This window comes from Scyliorhinus canicula, chromosome 1 (assembly GCF_902713615.1).
Source record: "Scyliorhinus canicula chromosome 1, sScyCan1.1, whole genome shotgun sequence".
Lineage (NCBI taxonomy): Eukaryota > Metazoa > Chordata > Chondrichthyes > Carcharhiniformes > Scyliorhinidae > Scyliorhinus > Scyliorhinus canicula.
In genome coordinates, this window is record NC_052146.1 from 195054614 (window position 1) to 195081745 (window position 27132).

The window sequence follows — 27132 nt, forward strand, 5'->3', positions numbered from 1 at the left end:
CAGACAGAGGGGTGGGAGGGGGTTGCAGAAATTAGCAAGATTTTACTTTCCAGCTTGCCTGTTGGGAACCACATGGTTGAAGACAGTGGTCATTCCCACCAACTTACAAGGATCTAACCATGAATTATCCTGTCACGTGGGCAATGGGTCACCAAGGCAACACACCATCGGGAGAGGCCAGCGTTGAGAGGAAGAGATGAAAATTTGCAGAGCCAAAAGAAAACAAAAGTTCCATCCAGTTTAGGCTGTGTACTTCTCCTCGCCTTGTCTTTTACTCTTGTGGTAGTGCACATAATCATTGTACAACTCTTTAAACACCTCCCTCACACCAGTCTGTAATGATGCATTGAGGAAGCGGAGATCGCGCTCAGAGATCAGATCCATGAGGTGATAAATTCCTCCTGTCAAGTGTCTTTTCACGTCTGCATTGAGGGTAACCTGAAAATAAAGAACACAGACTGATAGGAGCCCCTCATGTTAAAATAAACGTATGACAGAACCTTTCATTGTGGAGCACAACAGTATTTCAGGAATAAGAGAAGCCTTTGGATACGGTGCAGCTGCTATTTTGCAGGTAACTACAGCATTCTGAACTCCATTTTGGGAGGTGCTCAGAGTGTGAGGCTGTTTGGCCTAACAGCAATCTGCATTCATCTCCGATGTTCTGCAGTGCTCGGCTACTTGTGACTCTCCAATATGCTGGAACTAGGGTTGCAAGGATTCAAACTAACTGCTTATAGCAGGAGAACAGGCAGACAACAGCAGTCTCTTTAGTTTGCCGCCTTTGTTGAAGTGTGATTTGCGTCAAGTGGATTAGGAGGACATTTGAGAACTCAACAGGCCGGGAATCATAGGCATAAACCAGGTTCCTGGCACTCTGTGGCACAACATGACAGGGTGCGATGTGGTGTCAGCTCAGCTGATGGCACCCCTCAACTCTGAGTTAGAAGACTGTGGCTTCCAAGTCCTACACGAGAGGACCACAGAGTCCAAATGCATTTGCAGTGATGCTGTCTTTCAGATGAGGCGTTAAGATGTCGGCTCTTTTAGGTGGATGTGAACTATACCAAGGCTCTAAATTGAAGAATGGGGAGGGAGTTATTCCCAGTGTCTTGGTCAATATTTATTCCTCCACCAACACATGGAAATAGGCAACATTGCTGTTCGTGGGATTGTGTTTTGGTCTAATTGGCAGCCATATTGTAACAGTGAGTCCAGCAAATACAGTTTCTGCTCAAGTCTTATGAGTGGAGATCTAACCCTAAACCTTTGACTCAAGCAAGTGTTCTACTATTTTAAGGTAAAATAGATAACCAATTGAACTAAATCAAATAAACTGAGGGACAAATTAAAGGGGTAGCCCCTTGAAGGGATACTGCCTCAAAGAACAAAAAAAAACGAATGACAAATGAAACTTAAAGCATCAAATTAAAGTGTGATTAAGAGGGTCAATAAGGCACCCCAGTTCCCAAGGCCTCGATGGTGCCTGTGGACACCGCATAATCCTCCAGGGACACCCTGCCGTGAAACATGTCCTACAATTGAGCCTTGGCTGAATCATCCATTGCTAGTAAACTCCTGCAATTAGAAGGTAGAATTAGTTGTTGATGATGATTACCTTTTGTAGCTCATTGATGTACTCTGCCACTGCAAAGGCAGAAAACATTGCAAATTCCTCTGCTTTTGATGCAATGTGAGTGTACATTCTTTCCACCAGACGTGCACATTCCAAGACAACTTCACTGACTGCTGTTGTACCTGTAATAAAATTACAATAATTAGAGATTTCAGGTCTCCAGCCAAAGGGGAAGCGTTACTGGATCATAAATGAATGCCTTGTTTTGATATTTTGCTGTTACATTATAACAGTACTGACTCACCCTCGTGTCGATTCACCCTCATGTAATATATTGACACACCAACCCAAAAACTGGCCCTCATGACTATATAGAAATTGTTTTTGATAACCTCTTGTGTTCACCTGGTGGATGGTAATGGTGAGGGATAACTCCTAATGTGACTCACCCGAGGAAGGAGCGGTGCTCCGAAAGCTAGTGTTTGAAACAAACCTGTTGGACTTTAACCTGGTGTTGTAAGACTTCTTACTGTGCTCACCCCAGTCCAACGCTGGCATCTCCACATCTTCCTAATGTGGGCACTCACTCTTCTTTCGATAAAGCTCCTTCTACTCCAGCCTCAGAACAGCCACTGACATTGCAGCTCTGCAACTTTTGTGGTTTGGGAACCCACAATCCAAACTGAGTTGAACACCTTAAACTAATTTTTCCAACCAAAAAGGTAGCAGCTGGTTTCACAGCCAAATCACAGGGGTGAAATGCCACCGTCAGAAACTCACCGCATCACGAGACTGGGGGCACGGTAGCACAGTGGTTAGCACCGTTGCTTCACAGCACCAGGAACACGGGTTCGATTCCCTGCCTGGGTCACTGACTGTGCAGAGACTGCACGTTCTCCCTTTGGCTGTGTGGGTTTCCTCCGGGTCCTCCGGTTTCCTCCCACAACTCCCGAAATATGTGGACATTCTGAATTCTCCCTCGGTGGTTTAAACAGCATCTGACTGCAGTGTTTGAGGTTGAAATTCTTGTTGAATATTTGCTTGTGTGAAAACATGATCTCGTCCCTCCTTTTATTACTCTCTCCACTCATACAAGTCGCAGATATTTGCGTCCCTCCAATTCTGGCCTCTGGTGCACTGCCAGTTTTAACTTCTCGAAAAATATCTTCAGCTGTCTCGGCCCTGAACTCTGGAATTTTTTCCTAAACCTCTGTCTTCCTATCCTCCTTTTGAGATGCTTCTCAAAACCAAACCTGCTGTACTGATACCTATCCAAGCGACTCAGTGTTAAACAATCTCTGATTATGCTCTTGCGAAACACCTTGAGACAATTATGTTAAAGGCAATATATAAATGCAGTTAAAACAGAAAATACTGGAAGTACTCAATAAGTCAGGCCAAAATGCTGACTGAGGGTCATCAACCTGAAATGTTAACTGTATCTCTCCTCATTGATACCAACTTTTTCAGCATTTTATGCTTTTATTTCAAATTTTCCAGCAACATTTTACCTTTCTGTATAAATGGAAATTGCTTTAGATCACACTTCAAAACTGCATGTTTAAAAGCGTGGAAACAGTATTGAGGCTCAATGAACGAATATGTGCCGTTGCTCAGAAGATTATAGATTCCAGCCCCACTCCGAGGCATATACAGGATGGCCTCGTGGTAATGTCACTGGACCAGTAATCCAGAGGCCCAGGCTAATGTTTTAGAACATAGAACATACAGTTCAGAAGGAGGCCATTCGGCCCATCGAGTCTGCACCAACCCACTTAAGCCCTCACTTCCACCCTATCCCCGTAACCCAATAACCCCATCTAACCTTTATGGTCACTAAGGGCAATTTATCATGGCCTATCCACCTAACCTGCACGTCTTTTGGACTGTGGGAGGAAACCGGAGCACCCGGAGGAATCCCACACAGACACGGGGAGAGCGTGCAAACTCCGCACAAACAGTGACCCAGCGGGGAATCGAACCTGGGACCCTGGCGCTGTGAAGCCACAGTGCTATCCACTTGTGCTACCGTGCCTCTCCCTAAATTTTAAATTCAATTAACGACATGGGAATATAAACTTAGGCAATGAAAATTTCATCGGTTGTCCTAAAAAAAAACCATCTGGTTCACAAATCTGCCATCCTTATCTGGTCTGGCCTATTTGTAATTCCAACCCAAACAGTTTGGTTTGACTCTTACCTGCCCTCTGAAATGGCCTAGCAAGCCATTGCTTTCCAGGGCAATTAGGGCAACAAATGCTGGCCTCACCTGCAACACCAACATTCTGTGACACAAGGCTGACACTCCAGAGCCAGTGACTTCATCAATAGGTGGAATAATTCAGGACAAACTTTTTCTGCACCTACCTTTCTCTCCAACACATTTTTGATGACCTTTATGCATAACAGAAAGCACCAGGCGATTGAAGCACTTGAGGAAGGAGGGTGCTGCATTGAGCAAAACCTGTGTACCAAAGTAAAAGATCCTGATCAGCGACAATAATTCAATCAGTGCAACAAGAAATAACTAAAGCTGGAGTTTCAGGGCATCCAAAAAGGTTCCCATTTTCAAAAATGTTAATATTAAGTTAATATTGAGCCAGGCTCTCTTTCCATAGACAAGTCACATCACTCCCAGATTAGGCAGTAGTAAGATCCCAGATACGGACAGCCAGTCGGTGAACCTGGCCAACAGCAGCTGAGCATACTCACAGGCCATAGAAATCTGCACTCAGCCCCTCCTATATCCATAAAATCCCTACAGTGTAGAATGATAGAATGAGGCCATTCAGCCCATCAGGTCTGGATCAACCTCCGAAAGAGTACTTTACCTAGGCCCACTTCCCTGCCCTCACCCATTGATCATGACCAACCCACCTATCCTGCACATCTTTCGACTGTGGGAGAAAACCAGAGTACCTGGAGGAAACTCATGCAGACACTGGAAGAATGTGCAAACGCCCCCTTGCAAATAAACTCCACTTTTGTTCCACATGAAAGTCATTTAGTCAGCAAATAAAGCAGCTTTATAATACAGGGTCTATGTACAAGAAAGATCCCTGAAGGGGGCAGAACAGGTTAATAGGGTAGTTAAGAAAGCACATGGAACACTTGCCTTTATGAGTCATGGCAGAGTTTATAGGGCAGGGAGCTTATGTTGGAGCTGCACAGGACTTTGGTTATGCCACAGCTGGAGTACTTTGTTCAGTCTGGTCACTACACTATAGGAAGGATGTGATTGCACTAGAGAGAGTGCAGAGATTCATCAGGATGTTGCCTGGGATGGAATATTTGAGCTATGAAGAGAGGCTGGATATGCTCAGGTTGTTTTCTTTGAAGCAGAGAAAGCGGAGAGGGGACCTGATTGAGGTGTATAAGATTACAAGGGGCATGGACAGGGTGAATAGAAAGCAGCTGTTCCCCTTAGTTGAAGGGTCAGTAACGAGGGGGCATAATTTTTAGGTGAAAGGCAAGCGGTTTAGAGGGGATTTGAGGGAAAAAAACTTTCACCCCGAGGGTGGTGGGGATCTGAAATGCACTACATGGGAGGGTTGTTGAGGCATGAAATCTCAATCTTTTAAAAATACTTACAGAACAGAATAGAAGAGAATCCCTAACAGTGCAGAAAAAGGGTATTCGGCCAATCGAGTCTGCACCAACCCTCTGAAACAGCACCCTACATATGCCCACTCCCCCACCCTATCCCATCAACCCCACCTAACCTACCGATCAATTTAGCATGGTCAATCCACCTAACCTGCACATCTTTGGACTGGGAGAAAACCAGAGCACCCGAAGGAAACCCACGCAGACACAGGGAGAACATGCAAACTTCCACAGTGACCCAAGGCTGGAAGTGAACCCAGGTCCCTGGTGCTGTGGGGCACCAGTGCTAACCACTGTGCTACTGTGCCGCACCATAACAGGTTTCTACTTGAATAAGCACTGAAATGTCATACCAATCAAACCTATGGACCAATTGCTGGGAAGTGGAATTAGTGTAGATTTAGAGTAGGTTTTTGCCAGTGCAGGTTTGATGGGCTGAACGACTTCTGTACTGTATGATTCCATGATAATGGCAAATATGGTTGTTAACGATCCAACTTTTTTAAAAGTCACCGAGTTTATTTTGTGAATACACTCGAGATCTTTGATTTTTGATTTGATTTATTATTGTCACATGTATCAGTATACAGTGAAAAGTATTGTTTCTTGCATGCTGTACAAACAATGCATACCGTACATAGGGAAGGAAGGAGAGACTGCAGAATATAATGTTACAGTTATAGCAAGGTGTAGAGAAAAGATCAACTTAATACGAGGTAGGTCCATTCAAAAATCTGATGGCAGCAGGGAAGAAGCTGTTGGAAATCTGAGTGCAATAGGAAAATTCTCTGAAATCACCCATCGCATCTAATCTGTGCATCAGGGAAAGGAAATGTCCCTTCACGGCTATAAAACCCACAGGCCATGTTCTCGGATTCAGGGAACGTCAGTGGCAGGGTGAGGGAGATGGACATTGGACACACTGGGCTGAATTTATAGGCAGCACCGTGGTCCTCACTCTCTGGAGAAAAAGATGCACAGGTGAGTCTGCCCAGGAGAGGAATTGCTGGCCCACAGTAATTTAACAGCCAACTGCGATTAATAGACTTGAGGAGGGATTCCACAGCTCAGGAATAGGAGGTCCTGCCTCAGAGAGCTGCTGACCAATCAGAGGCTGGCCGCACTCCCGTGTATTAGTAGAGCCTATGGGACAGCGGTGGCCACTGACAGTACTGCACTCATGTGACAAGGGTGTATTGGAACTTTGTGAGTGCTTGGAGATCAGTGCAGGGATTGATTATTGGGATTTGTGTGGACATGGGGAGGGCAGCCTGGGGGAGTCTACACCATTGGGAATGCCCCTCCATCTAAGGAGGGAGCATATCCTCCGCCCACCATCAGTCTGCACAGGGAAGCTGGTTAAATGCCGGCGGCGGGGGCAAGGCCCTTAGGTGGGCATTAATTTTGCACTTAACGGTCTCAACTGGTCCATTGATGGATGGCATCCAACACCACCCCGGCTGCTGGAAAACTGCAGTAGGGGCCAGGGGCAGGTACGTCGGCGGTAGGGAAACCACGTGCTAGATTTAACGAGACTCCTTTGTCTTCAAACCCACTGACAGAGATATGTTAAATCCAGCTCACAGTGGCACATCCAGGCTGTGCTCCCGAGTGCCTCATCAAACACAGTGCAAGGAAAGGCTGGAATGGGCAAGATCTTACCGGCAGAGTCTGGGAGGCTGAAGGTAGTCCTGTCCTGCAGCGTGCCCTACCCTCCTCCCCTCACCAATGTCAGGGTTCAACAGACTAATTTAGCTGCAGCATTAAGGAGAGAACCCTTATTATACCCAGTAGCAGCGCTTACCTTAGGCTGAGACTGCAAAATAGAAAACAGCACCTCCTGGATAGCTCGGAAAATAGTTCCATATTCAGCCAGCTTAAGGTGGTCAAGTGGAACACATAACAAAGCATCAAATGCAAGTGTCACATGATATGCGTTTGACAGTATGCCTTCTCCCTGCTGGATGAGAACTGCCAAGGTCTCCAAACTGAGCAAAGTGACCTTATAGCCCCAGGGCTGATCCAGCACTGCTTCCTTGCACAAGACCTGAAAAGCCAAGAGATTAAAATGTGATGACGGTGAGCTATCTACCAATGGGCTGCACTGTAAGTTCTATCATTCTACTGAATATTTCAAGTGTCAGCTGTGGCTCAGTTGGTAGCACTCTGTCTAAATCGCAAGGTTGCAGGTTTGATTCCCACTGCAGGCCTTGAGTACAAAAATCAAGGCTGTCACTCCAGTGCAGCAATGAGAGAGGGCTGCATGTCGGAGGTGCTGTCTTTTGGATGAAATGGTAAGCTGAGGCTTCTGTTCAGGTGGATGTAAAAGATCCCACAGCAGTATTTCAAGGAAGAGCAGGGGAGTTATCAATGGTGTCCTGGCCAACATTTATCCCTCAATCAACAGCACCAAAAAAAAAGAGATTATCTCGCCATTATTACATTGCTGATTGTGGGATGTTGCTGTGCACAAATTGACCGCTGTGTTTCCTACATTACAACAGTGACCACACTTCAAAAGTACTTCATTGCGGGTAAAGAGCTTTTCAGGCATCCAGTGGCTGTGAAAAGTGCTATATAAATGGAAGGCCTTGTTTTCTTCCTCATAAGAAAACATATTAGATTCTGATAAAATATAGTGGACTGAGTTGTTCTGTTATTGGACTTACAACCCAGAGATCCGATGGGTTCAAATGTTGTTGCCATTTCAAAGACTTGATTGAGGAAGGGTTAGGAGAGAGCTACAATGGAAGGATGCGAGGCCCCCAAACGTGGAGACCTGGATCAATGACATGGCGGGTTTCATTAAGCTAGAGAAGGTCAAATTCGCCCTGAGAGGGTCGGTACAAGGGTTCTTTAGGCGGTGGCAATCTTTTCTCGACTTTCTGGCTCAACGATAGGGTACTGGGACAGTAGCAGCAGCAACCCGGGGGGGGAGTGGGGGAAGGGGGTGGGAAAAGGTGGAGGGCGGACGATGACTATGTTTGTTTATTTAATTTAAATTTATTTTTAAGTTCTTTTGTTGTTCATTGGGGTTGGGGGGGTGGGGGATGGGATACATGCGTCGATACGGTCTGGGGGTGGTACAGCTACTGTATTATGGGTTATTTTGTTGCATTTCATTGTTTGTCGTTATGTTTTATATTTTCTGTAAAAAATTCCAATAAAAATTATATTTTAAAAAAAAGAGGAAGGGTTAGGATTGGCAGCTAAATGTTCCACGATTTATATGTTTTAGTCAGGATAGAGGGGGATGTCAAACAGATGGGGGAGTTGCACTACTGGTTAAGGAGAATATCACAGCTGTACTGTGGGAGGACACCTCAGAGGGTTCATGCAGCGAGGCAATATGGGTAGAGCTCAGGAATAGGAAGGGTGCAATCACAATGATGGGTGTTTACTACAGACCTCCCAACAGCCAGGGGAGATAGACAAACAGATATGTCGGCAGATCTTGGAAAGAGGTAAAAGCAACAGCGCTGTTGTGGTGGGTGATTTTAACTTCCCTTATATTGATAGGACTCACTCAGTGCTAGGTGCTTGGATGGGGCAGAGTTTGTAAGGAGCATCCAGGAGGACTTATTGAAACAACATGTAAATAGTCAAGCTAGGGAAGGGGCCATACTGGACCTGATATTGGGGAATGAGACCGGCCAGATGGTCCAAGTTTCAGCAGGGGAGCATTTTGGGAACAGTGACCATAATTCAGTAAGTATTAAGGTAATGTTGGATAATGATAAGAGTAGTCCTCGGGTGAAGGTGCTAAATTGGGGGAAGGCTAATTCTAACAATATTAGGCAGGAATTGAACAATATAGATGGGGGTGGGTGTTTGAGGGTAAATTAACATCTGGCATGTAGGAGGCTTTCAAATGGCAGTTGATAGGAATTCAGGATCATGAGGAAGAAAGATAAATTTTGCAAGTTTTGTGAACCTTGGATAACGAGGGCTAATATGAGCCGAGTCAAAAAGGAAAAGGAAGCATTTGTAAGGGTTAGAAGGTTGGGAACAGAGGAAGCCCATGAGTAAAGTAGGAAGGAACTTAAAAAGGAGTCAGGACTAACAGGGGTCACGAAAAGTCATTGACAAACAGGATTGAGGAAAATCTCAAAGCTTTTTATACGTATATAAAGAGCAAGAGGGTATCCAGGGAAAGGGTTGGCCTACTCAAGGACAGGTGAGGGAATCTATGCATGGAGCCAGAGGAAATGGGCGATGTACTAAATGAGTACCTTGCATCGATATTCATCAAGAGAAGGACTTGGTGGAAGAGGAGTATAGGGTAGAGAGTGTAGATATTCTGGATCACATCAAAAAGGAGGAGGTGTTGAGCATTTTGAAAAACATTAAGGTAGATAAGTTCCCAGGGCCTGATGAGATCTACCCCAGAATACTGAGGGAGGCAAGGGAGGAAATTATTGGGACTTTGACAGAAATCGGTGTATCCTCACAGGCTACAGGTAAGGTCCCAGTGGACTGGAGAATAGCTAATGTTATTCCTTTGTTTAAGAAGGATAATTCAGACAACTGAGGGACTTGTTTATAGAGGGGAGGTTTGCGAGCTTGGGAGAGCTGGAGGAGAAATTTGGGCTCCACCCGGGGAACACGTTCAGGTACCTCCAAGTGAAGGCATTTGCCAGACGACAGGTAGAGGGGTTCCCCGCGCTTCCCGACAGGGGGGTGAGTGATAGGGTGCTATCAGGGGTCTGGGTCGGGGAGGGGAAGATCTCGGACATCTATAAGATTATGCAGGAGGTGGAGGAGGTACCAGTAGTGGAGCTGAAAGATAAGTGGGAGTTAGAGCTGGGGGAACAGATAGAGGACGGGACATGGGCAGACGCCCTGGAGAGGGTCAACTCGTCGTCGTCATGTGCGAGACTAAGTCTCATTCAATTTAAGGTACTGCATAGAGCCCACATGACGGGGACAAGGATGAGTCGGTTTTTCGGGGGTGAAGACAGGTGTATTAGATGTTCGGGAAGCCCTGCGAATCATGCACATATGTTTTGGGCATGTCCGGCACTGGAGGAGTTCTGGAAGGGGGTGGCAGGGACGGTGTCGAGAGTGGTGGGGTCCAGGGTCAAGCCAGGATGGGGACTTGCGATCTTCGGGGTTGGGGTGGAACCGGGGGTACAGGAGGCGAGGGAGGCTGGAATATTAGCCTTTGCATCCTTGGTGGCTCGGAGGAGGATCTTGATTCAGTGGAGGGACGAAAGGCCTCCGAGTGTTAACACCTGGTTAAACGACATGGCAAACTTCATCCAATTGGAAAGGATCAAATTCGCCCTGAGAGGGTCGGTGCAGGGGTTTTTCAGGCGATGGCAACCCTTCCTGGACCTCTTAGATCAGAGATAGAAACTGAGGCCGTGTCAGCAGCAACCCGGGAGGGGAGGGGAGGGCGGGAGGGAGGACAACAACGAAGGAAGTACGGTAGCGGTGGTGGCACGGGCAAGGCCTGCCCGAGGACACTGCCAGAAATGATAAGTTGGTCTGACTGTCGGTTCGCCGGCGGGGGGGGGGGGGGGGGGGGGGGGGGCGGGCGGGGGGGACGCGCGATTAGGGGGTGGGGGGGACTTTTTTTTTTTGTTAAGTAGGGGGGTTTGACTTTGTTTTGCTATAATTTAAATGTAAATGTAGGGGGGGTTAAAATGTTTGTATTTTGAAAAATTTCTTCAATAAAAATTATTTTTAAAAAAAAAAGAAGGATAATTCAGGAAATTACAGGTCGGTGAGCCTAATGTCAGTTGTAGGGAAATTATTGGAAAGCATTCTTTGGGACAGGATGTACTCCCATTTGGAAGCAAGTGGACATATTAGCGAGAGGCAGCATGGTTTTGTGAAGGGGAGGGCGTGTCTCAAGAATGTGATTGAGTTTTTTGCGCAACTGACGAAGCTGATTGATGAAGGTAGGGCAGTAGATGTTGTCTACGTGGACATCAGTAAGGCCTTTGACAAGGTCCTTCATGGCAGACTGGTACATCAGGTGAAGTCACATGGGATCAGAGGTGAGCTGGCAACATGGATACAGAACTGCTCGGTCACGGAAGACAGAGCGTAGCAGTGGAAGGGTGGTTTTCTAATTGGAGGGCTGTGACTAGTGGTGTTCCGCAATGCAGGGACCTTTGCTGTTTGTAGAAAATATAAATGTTTTGGAGGAAAATGTAAATGGTCTGACTGGTAAAGTTTACCGATGACACAAAGGTTGGTGGAATTGCGGATAGCGATGAGGACTGTCAGAGGATACAGCAGGATATGGATCGGTTAGAGACTTGGGCGAAGAGAGGGCAGATGGAGTTTAATCCGGACAAATGTAAGGTAATGCATTTTCGAAGGTCTAATGTACAGTAATTGGCAGAACCCTTAAGAGAATTGACAGGCAGAGGGATCTGGGTGTACAGGTCCACAGGTCACTGAAAGTGGCAACACAGGTGAAGAAGGTAGCCAAGAAGGCATATGGCTTGCTTGCCTTCATCGGGAGGGGCATTGAGTAGAAAAATTGGCAGGACATGCTGCAGCTATACCGAACCAGTTAGGCCACACTTGGAATATAGTATTCAATTCCGGTCGCCACACTACCAGAAGGATGTAGAGGCTTTGGAGAGGATACAGGTTTATCAGGATGTTGCCTGGTATGAAAGGCATTAGCAATTAGGAGAGGTTGGATAAATTTGGTTTGTTCTCACTGGAATGACGGAGGTTGAGGGGCGACCTGATAGGAGTCTACAAAATTAAGAGGGGTATGGACAGAGTGGATAGTCAGAAGCTCTTTCTCAGGGTGGAAGAGGGGCATAGGTTTAAGGTGCGAGGGGCAAATGTTTAGAGGAGATGTGAGAGGGAAGTTTTATACACAGAGGGTAGTGGGTGCCTGGAACCCACTGCCGGAGGAGGTGGTGGAAGCTGATGTGATAGTGATGTTTAAGAGTTATCTTTACAAATACATAAATAGCATGGGGATAGAGGGATGGGGGCCCCAAAAGTGTAAAAGGTTTTAGCTTAGACGGGCAGCATGATCTGCGCAGGCTTGGAGGGCCAAAGGGCCCGTTCCTGTGCTGTACTTTTTTTTGTTCTTTGTTCTAAATCCCATCAGAGCAAGTTGTGAAATAAGTATGGTAATTAGTGGCTGACACCAGAAAATGATCCTGAGAAGTTGCCAGATCGGGTCAATACCCCTGCTGGCTTATTAATGTCCTTTAGGGAAGTGAACCGGCCATCCTCACCCGGTCTGGTCTCCACATGACTCCAGTCACGCACTATATCGTCGACTCCTCATTTCCCTGGATCAGCTCGGGATGGGCTGGAATTTCTGGCTAAGCAGTGCAACCAACATCTCAAGAACAAGTATTGAGTATAAATAGAGACATACTGTCGAAGCTTTTCATCCTGATCTCGACAGGACAGACTCAACAATGCCAAATCTCAAAGGGAGCAATACTTACACCACATGAGAAAGTGTGCTAACTGGTTGACAAGTCGAATATCATTGGTTGAAGCGTTGCCAATGAGAATGCACCAGAGAACTATTGTGTCCCGCACCTTTTTATTCATAAAAAGCGCAATGCCTTTTGCCTGTACGAATTACTTAATGAATTAACCAAGAGCTTGGGGAGGCAATAATTGCTTTCCCCATGGCAATGCCGTGGCCAATCAGAGTTGACTTGCCAGCCAATCAGCACCCTCTCCTCTTGTAGTATAGATTGTTCTTTAAAATAAATTTTGAGTATCCAATTATTTCTTTTTCCAATTAAGGGCCAATTTAGCGTGGTCAATCCACCTACCCTGCACATCTTTTGGGTTGTGAGGGTGAGACCCATGCACACGGGGAGAATGTGCAAATTCCACACGGACAATGACCCACGGTCGGGATCGAACTTGGGACCTGGCGTCGTGAGGCAGCAGTGCTAACCACTGCTCCACCGTGCCGCCCACCATACAGCGTCAGCGAGAATACAATCTAGCATAGATTGGAGTGATCATTTGAAATTTGGCATTTGTTCAGATGAGTGTAAGGATGGAAAGCTTCGGCAACATGGCTCTCTCTTCAGCGATATTCAAGTTCTGTATCACCTAACAAATATTGTACTGACAATTGTACAGATAATGCTTCCACTGATCTTTTTTTAAAAAAATGGGTTATGATTCCCAGGCATTGAGTAGACCTTCTGAGGAACTAAATCGCAGCTCAAACAGTTGATGCCGTATTGATTAGCTCCTTCATAATGGAGCCGGATGTATCATAGAATCATAGAATTTACTGTGCAGAAGGAGGCCATTCGGCCCATCGAGTCTGCATAGGCCCTTGGAAAGAGCACCCTACCTAAGCCCACACCTCCACTCCATCCCCACACCTCCACCCGATCCCCGTAACCCCACTTAACCTTTGCATTAAGTGCAATTTAACATAGCCAATCCACCCAACCTGCGCATCTTTGGACTGTGGGAGGAAACCAGAGTACCTGGAGGAAACCCACTCAGACACGGGGAGAACGTGCAGACTCCGCACAGACAGTGACCCAAGGAGGAATCGAACCTGGGACCCTGGCGCTGTGAAGCAACTGTGCTATCCACTGTGCTACCGTGCTGCCCTTATACTGTTGGTTAGGATTAGGGTTGAAAGTTATGGTGATGGACATAGACTATAATGGTCAGGACGCGGGGGCCTTGCCTCAGTAGCTGTGTCCTTAGGTGTTGAACAACCTGCAGGTAAATAACGGCAGACGTGAGATGTGATGAATATTTTGACAAAATCATTTGGGAATCAGCAGATTCAGCTGTTATCCATTCTAGGGATCACCAAAGAGATGACTTGGTCGCTTATCCGATTTGCTTGTAATGAGATCTTGCTGTGTGTAAAATGGCTGTCTTTTGCCTCCACAGTAGTGCATACCCTTCAAACCTAATTCTCCCTGATGACCTGGCAAATATTCATCCCTCAGCCAACATTATTAAAACAAATTGTCTGGTAATTTATCTAATTTACCGTTTGTGGAATGCTGCTTTGCTTGCAAAGTGGTGACTGCCCCTCAAAGCGTGCTTTACCGAGAGTAAAGCACCATTCCCCATCCCAACATGCAAGCTCTTTCTTGTTCAAATTCTGCATTCCTCAATACTCATGCGATCTCCAAACATTGGATGCACCCACCTCTCGATTTCTCCCCAAAACAGTGTAAGAGGGGGACTCAACGCCATTACTTACCAGGAGCGCTGTGATGATCTGTGGCGCTGTAAACCAAACAGCCTTTCCGACATCGCCGCTTAGTGAACATTTCAAGAGGAGGGTGGTCAGAGTCAGAGACGACACAACATCCTGAATCAAACGGACAAAGCAGACCAAAGTACAGCGTCAGCGAGAATACAAGTCAGCTCAGTGAGAGGTTTGGGCGTCAGGCCAGAGGTCCACTCACCTGGTGCCGTCCTTTCCAAAGGTTACTGACTTCAAGGCCCTGTGTGATGGACTTCAGAATGAGGTAAAACTGCTGGTCGGTACACCTTTCTGCTAAGCATCGGAGCAGCCCGATGAGCTGAATGTCCAGCAGCTGCATTAACTGCGTTGTCAGCCATGGAGCTGGGGCAGCACAGAGAGCAGTGTGATTAGATTTGTACTGTGAAATGAAGATCAGTTTAAGAAGCTTATGCGCCATGATCTATGGTATTCACAGCTGCCCTCTGACCTTGCCATCTCATGTGCTCTTGCTAGTCCCAGCATATCAATCACAGGAATTCCATCTCTGATCACCTCTTCAGCTCCCTCTCCATCCGTCCGTTCTTTACCATTCACAACCTCCTACTTCTGTGTCCGGCCCTGGAAAGAGCTATCCCCCAATCCGCTTACAGTCACATTTTCAAAATCCAAGCTGTCTAGCCTCTGGCCCTCTGCCCTCCACAACATTTCTACAATCACTGATGATCTCAACAACACCCTCACCGCTACGTTCAGTGCTCTTGTACCAATAAAACCATCATTATCTCTCTCACCCTGACCTTTCCCCCCGGTACAGCCCTCACCTCCACCCCGCGAAGTCAAAGTGATGCAGACATGAATGTATGTGGTGAACAAATGGTTTACCATTCACAACCAGACATGGCTGGACCACACAAAGATTAACAGATCATCTTAACTGCTAAAACTCCTCTCTATTCCCGGATCCTCCCGGAATGCAAAGCTAACCCTTTTTAAACCCCCATAGCTAACCCTTTTTAACACCAGAAGCTTTCCCTTTTCTTTATTGCAAACTGCCTTTCTTAAACCCCACCCTCCTGCCTCTTCCAACCTCACCTTCACAAATGGGTGGAGCTCATGGGCTTCTTTGGCCACTAATTTGGAGACAATCTGTTCAGCTGCCTTTAAGACTTCTCTCCCTTAGCCTATCCACCAGCCTCCCAGGTTTCCCCAGCCCTAGCCCTGAACTAACTAATCTTTCTCTAGTTTCTCTCCTGTCTCCACTCATTCCCTCTCTGAGCTCATCTTGTTCATGAGCCCCACCTCCTGCTCCTTTGATCCTGATGCCACTAAACTGCTGCCTACCCAATTTCCCCTCCTGGTCCCTATGCTAGCCAATATTGTTAATGGTTCCCTCTCCTTGGACATTGTCTCTCTCTCCATTCTCTCCCGTGTCTGCGTGGGTTTCGTCACCCCACAACGCAAAAATGTGGCAGAGTATGTGGATTGGCCACGGTAAATGTGCCCCTGTAATTGGAAAAAAATAATTGGGGTATCTAAATTTTTTAAAAAGGAAAAAAAAAAATTTGACTCTCCTTTCCTCCAAACAACCAACTCTTGACCCCTCCTCCTGCAAACTGGTGCCCCATCTCCAATCTCCCTTTCCTCTGCAGAGTCCTTAACTTTGTCATCTCCATGTCCTATAACCACCGTTCCCACAACTCCTTTGTTTGAAATTCACCTCCACTCATGTTTCTGTTCCTTCTAAGAGTAATTGAAACACCCCTTGCTAATTTGCACAAATACTGAGAAGAGATGGGTGGGTCGACTGGGCCTGTATTCATGGAATCCTATAAGGTTGAGACGGTGGATCTTCGGCCTATCGAGTCGGCATCGACCCTCCGAAAGAGCACTCAATTCATAGCTCGCACTCTGGCCACCTCATCCCCGTAACCCCAACCAACCTGCACATCTTTGGACACTAAGGGGAAATTTTAGCATGGCCAATCCACTTAACTTGCATATCTTTGGATTGTGGGGAAAAAACCAGAGCACCTAGAGGAAACTGACACAGAGGAGGGGAGAACGTGCAAACTCCACATAGTCACCCAAGGCCGGAATTGAACCCGGTGCCTGGTGCTATGAGGCAGCAGTGCGAACCACCGTGCCACCAGAGTTTCACTGGAATTGAGAAGGAGAGTGGTTTTAATTGAAACATAATAAATTCTGACAGGGCTGGACAAACTGGATGCTGGGGTGTTGTTTCCTCTGACTGGGGGTTGGTGCATGGGAGGGGGGTTGGGGGGGGGGGGGAATACCTAGAACAAAGGATCACAGTTTCAGGATACAGAGTGGGCCATTTAAGACTGAGAGGAGGAGAAATGTCTTCTGCCAGAGGGTAATGAACCTGTGGAATTCTCTACCACAGAAGGCTCTGGAGGCCAAATCACTGAATGTGGTCAGGGGGTACAGGGAGAGACTGCGAGTATGGTGTTGGGACAGAGGGTCAGCCATGATCACACTGAATGGCAGAGCAGGCTCAAAGGGCCGATGGCCTACTCCTATTTTCTATGTTCCTATCCTGAGACTGTGACACAGGCAAACTTTCTCTCCTTCTCAATCTGTCTGCATCCTTTGACACAGTTGACCACACACCATCCTCATCCGATGCCTCTCCTCAAATATCCAGCTACGTGGGGCGGAATATGTTAGGATCAACTCTTATCAACTAGTCAGTCAGAGTATGAACTGTAATGGCTTCCCATCCTGCTTATGCACTGTTACCTCTGGTGTCCCCCAAGGATCTATCCTTCCCCGTCACTCCATCCCTATTTCTTACCAAATGTTGCCAGTCAATGACGCCATCTGAAAACAGCATCAGTTCCAGTTCTGAAGAAGTCATATTCAACTTTGAAACGCTAACTCTAGTTTCTCTCTCCACAGATATTGCCAGAGCTGCAGAGTACTTCCGGCACTTTCTATTTTATATCCGTTCCCACATGTCTGCTGACAACACCCGGCTTTACCTCAGCACCGTCATTCTTGACTCCTCCGCCCTCTCTAAACCGTCAGATTGCTTATCCGACGTCCCATACTGGATCAGGAGAAATTTCCTCCAAGCAAATGTTGGGACAACTGAAGCCATTGTCTCCAGTCCCCGCAATAAACTCCCTGGCTACTGATTCCCCCTCCCTGTCTCGAGGCTGATCCATCTGTTCACAACCTTAATGTTGTATCTGACCCCAAGTTGAGCTTTGATTACATATCTCTGCCATTGCTAAGACCGCCTATTTCCACCTCAGTATCATCGGCCGACTCAAAACCAATCGTGGCTCATCTGCTGCTGAACCCCTCATCCAAGAATTTCCTCTGGACGCGGCTTTTTAAAAACTTATTTCATGGCATATGGGCGTCGCTGGCTGGGCCAGCATTTATTGCCCATCCCTGAGGGCATTTAAGAGTCAACCACATTGCTGTCGATTTGGAGTCGCATGTTGGCCAGACCAGGTTAGACCGACAGATTTCCTTCCTTAAGGGACATGCGTGAACCAGATGGGTTTTTACACAATCGACAATGGTTTCATGGTCACCAGATTTGTTTTGAATTAAAATGTCACCATCTGCCATGGAGGGATTCGAACCCGGGTCCCCAGAGCAGTACTCTGGGTCTCTGGCTTACTAGTCCAGTGACAATACCGCTACACCACTGCCTCCCCACGAGGCTATTCCAACACACACCTGGCTGGACACTCACATGCTTCCCGTATAAATTTCAGGTCGTACAAACCCCTGCTGCTTGTGCTCTAACTTGCACATCATCCCTGTACTTGCTGTCTCACACTTGCTCCCGGTTAACAAAAAATCACCTCGATTTGGAAATTCTCCGCTTTGATTTCAAACTCCTCATGGCCCTGTCCCTTTTCCCATCTCTGTAATGGCCAGCCCGATCGGAGATCTCTGGGCTCCTCCAATTTCGGCACTTGGAGCACCCCTGATTTCCATCCCTCCATCATCGGCGGCTGTGCCTTCAGCCTCTACAGCCCTAAACTCTGGAATTTACTCCATAAACCTCTCCACCTGTCTTTTTAAAAAAGAAAATTCCAATTAAGGGGCAATTTAGCATGGCCAATCCACCTACCCTACATGTCTTTGGGTTGTGAGGGTGAGATCCACGCAGACACGGGGAGAATGTGCAAACTCCACACGGACAGTGTCCCAGAGCCGGAATCAAATCCGGGTCCTTGGCGCCGTGAGGCAGCAGTGCTAACCAGTGCTCCTCGCCACCTGTCTTAAGACACTGCCTAAAACCCACCTCTTTGACCAAACTTTTGCTTGGCTGCCCCAATTATCTCCTGAGGTGGCTTGGCGTCACATTTTCTTTGATTGGGCTTCTCCGAAACGCCTTGGGGGAGGCGGGGTCATTTTATGTTAAAGGTGCTATGTAAATACTAGTTGTTGTTATCATTGTTTATATTTGCATGCTTTAAATTAGGGATCAGATGAGTTGTTTACCTGCGAGCAGGGCCTTTACAGCGCAGAGTACAGAGATGACCTCAGCCCCAGGATCACAATCAGACCAAAGCTCTGAAGCTGAACAAAACAGCTGTAAATATTCAAGTTCCTTTCGGAGTAATTCCAGATCATCAGTGGGAGAGGCGAGCTGGTGAAGGACCTCAAGACATGTCCTCCGGTACAAGTCATGGTGTTGCAGCCCCTGCACATCTCGACTCCCTCCCTCACTGGCCGCACCATCCTTCACCCCTCTCAGGTACAGCTCCACTTCCAGGAGGCCAGCAACACAGGGCACAGTGAGGATTGGTTTGAACCTTCCACCTCTGTTGAAACAGGACTGAAGAACAGGACCCAAGAGTCCAGTGAGTTGGGCAAGCAGGGAGTGTTCAGCAGTGCTCGTGTGCCTGGCCTTCTCAGAGCGCTGCAGAGTATTCACAATGATCCGGCTCAATGTTGACAAGGCGACACTTAACAGCTGCTCAGCCACCGGCTTCCACTCTCCTTCCACCTTTGAAGACAACCAGGCGTTCGATAGGAAAGCAACAAACTGCTCCAGGTTCAGGCACGCACTTTGCTTCCTTTCAATGATGGTCTGGATGAAATCAGTCAGAAACCTCTGGATGGTGCCAAGAAATTCTGGCCAGGCCGGATACCCTTCACAGCCGACCAACTCATCGCTCACATGGAACAAAGGAGCCATCACCCTCTCCAGGATATCGCCAGCGTGTGCCAATTTAAAGACCACATTCGCGTTGGCCCCAGTCTGCAGGATGGTGAGGAGGGTGTAGCACTTGCTCAGTGCCTGCAGACACTTGAAGGCTTTGGTCTTCTCCGAGCTGGGTTTGACGGCAGTGACCAGGGACACGAGCAAAAGAAAGCAATGGAGATGATCGGTGCATGACAGGCTGTCGAGCCTCAACGCAGAGAGAATGTCCAATGATCGCAGCAGGAGATCCAACTGCTGCTCAGAAAGGGTGCAAAATGAGGGGCTTTTTACTGACAGGGCATCTTGGGCAACAAGAAGTGACCTCCTTTGAGATGGCGTAGGGTGAGAGACCAGCAACTCTGAAATGCTGCCCTTCTGGTTACCACCACCTTGACTGGCATCGCTACTGTCTCCTAATTGTTCTAGTAAACGTGTGGGCACGCTGAGCACTGGGATAGATATCAAGCCCTTCACCCTCTCCAACAGTGCAAGTAAAATGGCTTGGTGCAAGGGCTGCATTTCTGGAAGAAGAGTGCTCTTGAGCAAACTCTCGCACATTGTTGGAATAGAAAGTGAGTTTTCCGGGTCCTGGCCCACCTCCCAAGTCTCTCTCAGTAATAGATTGGTCATCACCACATCCGCTAAGTAGGCGAGCTCTTCATCGGGGAGATGGGGTACCAGAAGGACAAGGTTTGATGTGACCAGATGCCAGTGTGCGATGGCAAATGTTTCATTGTTTATTGTGCCGATCCCTCCGTCCCATCCTCGGGCCTCCTCTGCACCTTTAACGGCAGGTTTCCCGGACTGCACGATGAACACCGCGGCGGTTCTCAGCGCTGTCGCCTCTGTTTCTGCCTGTGCCCCGGGCTGAAGCATGATCCTTTTCATCTTCTGGACCGCGAGCAGCTGGAGGCAGTGGCGACTCAACTCGTTGCTCCGTCCCGAGACCTCTGCCATCAGCCTCCTGTCAGCCCAGCTCACCCGAGGAAGGCAACAATGAAGATTCCACTCTTCCGACTCGGCCTTGCCCGCCTCGCTTCCAGGCGAGACGTATGTGCCGCAGTTCACCTTCAACATGTGATCGACTTCCACCCAGGTGTAGCTGAGAATCAGCCCCGAGCTCACGGCTCTCTCAGCCCACAAGGAAGAGTCTTTGCAATCAGGATCTTTGGCCGTGTGAAAGAGTGGCATCGCCACCATCCGCGCCATTTTATCCATTAGAAGCTGCGTGCGTAGAATTATTCCCGCTGGCGTTTTGCTATCGAGACTCTTCATATTAAAAAGAACAGAGTTCAGTAGAGTGCTCATCGTGAGAACTTTCAGCGCCATGTCCGGGTTCCCAGCTAGATCCAAAATCAAGACTTCCTGACTCTTCAAGATAAGGTCCCAGATATCCAGCACTTGACTGGCTGGTACTTCCAATAGACATTCACAGAGCTGCTTGGTAAGGCCGATGAATAGGATGGGTTGCCTGAACTCATCGGCAGCCGGACGAGAAATAACTGCCAACACCACCTCAAACAGCCTCGGCAACTGCCGCAGTTTGGTGTAAGTCTCGAGCAGCGTGGTCAGCAGTGCTTCCTGGGCTCTTCTGACCCGCGAGTCAGTGACGTTGGCATCAATCCACGCCAACGACACCAGGTCATCTAGGTTCGGCTCCACAATCATATGGTTTAAAAGGATCAATGTCTTCAGACACCTGAACCAGGCCGGTGTGGCCGGGCAGGGATCAGTGAGCAACATTTCTGCCACTTTGCTGTAGAGGGTGAACTGCACTCCCCCGCACCGGATTTTATCCACTGCGATGTTGTAAATGTTACTGCTCGCGACCAAGTTCAATAGCTGGTCCAGTGCTAGTAACCCAGGACTGCAGTCCGCAGGTACCCCAGTCATGCCATCCTTTAGCCGCGGGAATCCCAACGAGTCAAACAATCTGGTGAAGAAGTGAAAGCCAAGCAGGTAATTCCCATCCTGGCAGTAGGACTCGAGGGCGAGTCTGTAAAGCAGCGGGACCGACCCTGCCACAACGGTGGAATGCAAGTCCTGGCCGAAGAAGTCAGCGTCAGTTAACTTTAGGAGTAGCGTTTCGACGGGGGCCTCCATTGCCTTCGAAAAGTTTGTCTTCCGTTGCGGCGATCCGTCACTTTGCAGGAGTTCCTCTCTGTAAGAGTTCAAGAAATTGGCGTGGAACAGGCCGCTATGAAGGGCCACCTGGATTTTATTACATATCTCTTTGCTGAGATGCTGTCGCACGGTACCATCGTCCTCACTCTTCCAGCACCTCGAGGTCAGTAGGTGCCTCAGGAGGAGACAGGGCTGGAGCAGAGAGCCGCAGATCTGCAGGAAGACCCGGGACTGGTTGTGCTGTTGCCGCTGAACGACGAGGTACTGATTGAAAGCCAACAGGAGGACATCGAAGAGCTGCGTGGAGCGCAAGGCCACCGGGGATTTCAACCTGCCGCAGAGCAGCAGGATAAGTTTACAGAGGAGATCCACCAGCAGCTCCCACTTGCTGGTATAAATGACGGAAAAGGTGGGAGACGTGAGGATGCCTTGACAACAGTTCAGCACCACGGTGAGGCTTGACACATAGTCAGTCAGTGGCACTTTGCCAGAATGTTCCCAGATCCTGTCATTTAGAATCTGAAATGAAAGTTTTAAAAGAGGCATTGGCAATAATTCTTACACAGATTTAGACTTTGTGCACTGAATACGAAGGGAGTAGTTCTCAAATTAAAGTTCATAAACATGTTTTAGAATACAAAGTTACAACAGAGAAACAGACCATTTGGCCAAATTGTTCGTGCTTTTAGGCCCGACACAAGCCGTCTCCTTCCCTACTTCATTTCACCCAATCAATATATCCTATCCCATTCTTCCTCACATATTTTTCCAGCTTCCCTATAAACCTCTACGCTATTTATGTCAACTACACCTGTGGTAGCAAGTTCCTGTCTCTGGGAAAAGATGTTTCTCTTGAATTCGCTTTTTGGATTTATTGGTAACTATCTTCTATCCATGGCCATGAGTTTTGGACTCCACCACAAACCCTTCATAAGTTTAAAAACCTCTAAGAGACGATGGTGGATGTGATGCTGAAGTTAGAAGAAGGATTGAAGTGCCAGAACTAATTTTGTGAAGATGAAGAATGTGTCAGCAACAAGAAAACTCAAGCTTCTAACAAGGGAAAAACCCATAAGGATCCTACATTCGATCAGATCCCTGGATAAAGATTCGTGGAAGGAAACAGAGGCCTCTGAAATGTAGACGCTATGCTTAAAATTCCACACCCAGACCGTAAGACCAATGAAGAGGTGCTTGAAATTACCACAGCAAAGTAAATTCTAAAAAATAACATCCAGAAATGTGGGTATTCCAGCAATTTGATTAGAGCTGAAAAACTACAGTAATCTCTCCTAGAGGGAAATGTGGAGGGCAGCAGAGAGGAGGGTCAGCCTAGGTGTAGTTAGATTACGGATGTCACAGGCGGCACAGTGGTTAACAATGTTGCCTCATGGCGCCGAGGACCTGGGTTCGAACCCGTCCCTGGGCCACTGTCTGTGTGGAGTTTGCACATACTTTCCGTGTCTGCGATGGTGTCACCCCCACAACCCAAACGAGGTACAGGGTAGGTGAATTGGCCACGCTAAATTGGCCCTTCATTGGAAAACAAAATTGGGTACTCGAAATTTATTTTTTAAAAAGATGATGGATGACACGGAGTGGTTGCAGACGAGCTGCGGCGGATGTGTGAGGATTGCCTAAGACAGACAAGCAGGACATACCCTGGGCAGCAGATCTCCAGGTAGGAATAGCTACAAGTCGCAGCAACAGAAATGTCAGGTCACTCCACAGCCTTCTCCATTCCAGACTGCTCAATATCATAAAAGTTTAAAAGGATGTTCGCAATCGGTGCAAGCATGAAATGTGCTTTACATTAACATTTTGCTAACATTAGTTGTTTTTTTGAACCCTTGGCAGTCCTGCAGAGCCTATGTGTGATCAGGGACTGTGAGGTGCGGACGGAGATATCTCCTCATCAGAAGAACACCCAACTTTTCCTGCCACACCCACAGGACTTGCTTTGAGGCACTGTAACGAGAGGAGGCCATTCAGCCCTTTAAGCCTGTGCCACATGTCTCAGTTTAAGGTGTTTAAACAAAATTACTCAAATCGACTAGCCATTGATCTTTGTCACCTTGGCTCAGTGATTGATTCTTACTATTGAGTCAGAAGGTTGTGGGTTCAGGTCCTGCCACAGAGACTGCTGCACATAATCTAGGCTGACATTCCAGTGTAATATCAAGGGAATGCTGCACTGTCTTTCAGATGAACCCATCTGCCCTCTTAAGTGGATGTAGATGATCCTATGGCAATATTTCGGAAAGGGTTAGGGGAGCTTTCCCCAGGGTCCTGGTCAATATTTATTCCCCAACTAACAAACAAATGATCTGGTCATTATCACATTGCTGTTTGTGGAGCTTGCTGTGTGTAAACTAACTTCTGTATTTCCTACATTATAACGGTGACTATAAAAATACCTTGGTGGCTGTAAAGTGCTTTGGGACATCTTGAGGTTATAAAAGGTGCTACTCAAATGCAAGTTCCATCTTGCATGTCCTTCTGGCTCGATAGTATTGTAGATAGTTGAAGGAAATTCTGAAAGGGCAGCACGGTGGTACAGTGATTAGCACTGCTGCCTCACAGTGCCAGGGACCTGGGTTCAATTCCGACCTTGGGTGACTGTGTGGAGTTTGCATTCTCCCCTTGTCTGCATGGGTGTCCTCCAGGTGCTCCGGCTTCCTCCCACAGTCCAGAAATGTGCAGGATAGGTAGGTTGGACATGCTAAATTGCCCCTAAGTGGGGTTTCGGGTATAGGGTGTGGGATTGGGCCTCTTTCAGAAGGTCGGAGCAGATTCAATGGGTCGAATGGGCTCCTTCTGCACTGTAGGAATTCTATGAAATTTCTAAAGTAAAAAATCAAAACCACAAAATGCGGCATGTGAGGTGGCACGGTAACGAAGTGGTTAGCACTGTTGCCTCCTGGCGCCGAGGGCCCAGGTTCGATCCCGGGTCACTGTCCGTGTGGAGTTTGCACCTTCCCCCCCCCCGTGTCTGCGTGGCTCTCACCCCCACAACCCTAAACGATGTGCAGGGTAGGTGAATTGGCTACGCTAAATTGTCCCTCAATTGGAAAACAAAGAATTGGGTACTCTAAATTTATGGGGGAAAAAAAGAAATGGGGCATGTAAGTTTGAAGGCCGATAAGCCTCCTCAATGCGTCAAGTTATCCAGAGTGTAAACGGCAGCTCTGTTGCTATAACAGGTGAACTCTGGATCAGCACCAAGATTTGGGCAATTCTCAGCCTGGCATTTACATTCCAGCTTCCCTGGGACCAAGGCTAAATTTTATTATTCTCTTAAAAGAAGTGGTGGAAAATCATTTGGGGACTGGGAGGCTACAGAGGGTGGAGACCTTCAAATAATTCAACCGAAGCCTAACATTAGAGGTATCTAATGTCCACTTCCGTCTAAACGGGAAGAACTCTGCTCATTTCCGCTAATAACTGCATTCTGTTGACCAAGATGGTGCCGGAGCGCGGCGACGTCTTACAAGCTGTGCACAGCATACTCTCTAATTCTATCTTTTACTCTCATTCTATGCTTCTAAAACTTCATTCTCTAACCATGTTCTAATTCAATTACTTACAGATTTAGCGCCCTACTGCCATCAGACTTTTGAATGCACCTACCTCGTATTAAGTTGATCTTTTCTATACACCCTAGCTATGACTGTAACATTATATTCTGCAGTCTCTCCTTCCTTCCCTATGTACGATATGCATTGTTTGTACAGCATGAAAGAAACAATACTTTTCACTGCACACTGATACATGTAACAATAATAAATCAAATCAAATCAAATTGAGACGGTTGCAAATACAACTGGTTTCTGTCACTGTACTTTGAGTCATTTCACCTGTGCAATCGTGGCGCGAATAGTGATGATCTTCTTCTTTGCGATCAACTTCTGCAGATTCTTGCTATGAAGAATATCATCTAAGTAAATCCACAACCCCTCCACAATTTCATCTCCGAACTGTAGCTTCTTGCTGTAATATGCAGTCAACGCGTGAGTCGCCCAATCCACTAAAACCTTAGTATTGGGGAGAAAAGGAGTGGATTACAATCTTAAAAATTGCTACCACTGCACCAAATTCAGATGATTCAGAGGATATGTTAAAAGTGACAGGATGAAATTCCATGCAAGATACAATATTTTTCAACATATTAAAGATAGGTTTTTACAGCTCCTTTTAACACTATTTTTCACCTTTTAACTCTGGAGGAGGGAAAAGAGATTTGAATTGATACTCAGCTGACAAAAGGACATTTTTTTGTCTTTACTCTTTCATGGGATGGTGCATCGTTGGCACGGCCAACATTTTTTGTTGCCCATCCCTAATTGCCCTTGGAAGGAGTGGCTTGCTCGGCCATTTCAGGGGGCAGTTAGGAGTCAACCACATTGCTGTGGGCCTGGAGTCACATGTAGGCCAGGCCAAGTAAGGACGGCAGATCTCCTTCCCGAAAAGAGACATCAGTAAACCAAATAAGGTTTTTTTACAACAATCGATGGCAATTTCACCATTGCTGTAGCTAGTTATAGGTTCCAAATTTATTAACTTGAATTATTCATTGAATTTAAATTCCAGTATGGTAGGATTTGAACCCCTGCCCCAGTGTGTTACCTAGACTTATGGTTTCCTGTTCCAATGCCATGACCACTATGTTGTCGTATCCCACATACCCATCATGCCACTAATAGAACGCAGTTCAGTCTGACTAGAAGGTAAGGCTGGATTTGAACTCACGTTCTATGATCAGTGACCAACGACTCCCAAACAGCATTTACACTCACTTATGGATATGTGATTTTGTTTTAAAGAGTGCCCAGCAGTTTAAAAATATTTTGTTGACGAGTAAACAAGCAAGGAAAGGCCATTACACCCTCTCTTACATCCAAGAATTTACAATTGGGGAGACCATTACATGGTGGTAACATCACTGGACAGGCAAACCAGAGGCCTAGGAATTTGGAAACAAGGATGAGGATTTTCAAAGCAAATTACAACAAAGATGAGAAGGTTTACCAAATACACACCTGTTCCTTGTTGGGGAGAAAACACTGGTGTGAAATCCAAGCAAATCGAGCCAGCTTCAGTTTGTCTGCCCAGGGGGCCTTTGCACTTTTTAGTTTTTGATGAATTCCAGAATAAATTGCAGCCATGATCTGAAATCAAGGGAACGACATTTTAACAGAGTTAACTTAGAGAGAGAGAGAGAGAGCGAGAGAGAGAGAGGACTCTGTACGGTTCAACATGAATTATTGCAGCAATGTCTATTTTGCCTACGGTTACACAAGGCCCCCTCCAAGACCCTGAGCGCAAAGTTTAGGCTGACAGTCCTGAGGGAGCGCTGCAGCTTCTCAAGGCACCTCTTTAAGGACAATTAGATTTGGGCAATAAACACTGGCCTTGCCAGCGATGTTCACAATCCGTGTTCTCTTTCAGATG

At 47.0% G+C, this 27132-nt stretch overlaps 1 protein-coding gene across 3 annotated transcripts in view; it reads right to left on the minus strand.

Annotated features, from left to right (window-relative positions):
* Positions 1-239: 239 nt before the first annotated feature.
* urb2 (URB2 ribosome biogenesis homolog) overlaps positions 240-27132 on the minus strand; it is a 30879-nt gene continuing 3986 nt past the window's right edge. For all 3 annotated transcript variants that reach the window (XM_038805714.1, XM_038805723.1, XM_038805734.1), the window contains exons 2-10: positions 26721-26849; positions 25539-25715; positions 18852-22200; positions 14584-14744; positions 14376-14486; positions 6987-7229; positions 3944-4040; positions 1619-1758; positions 240-438 (exon numbers count right to left, since the gene is read on the minus strand). In XM_038805714.1, the coding sequence (XP_038661642.1) occupies positions 241-438; positions 1619-1758; positions 3944-4040; positions 6987-7229; positions 14376-14486; positions 14584-14744; positions 18852-22200; positions 25539-25715; positions 26721-26846 (4602 nt within the window). In that variant the 5' untranslated portion in view covers positions 26847-26849 and the 3' untranslated portion in view covers position 240. The remainder of the gene's footprint in view (positions 439-1618; positions 1759-3943; positions 4041-6986; positions 7230-14375; positions 14487-14583; positions 14745-18851; positions 22201-25538; positions 25716-26720; positions 26850-27132) is intronic.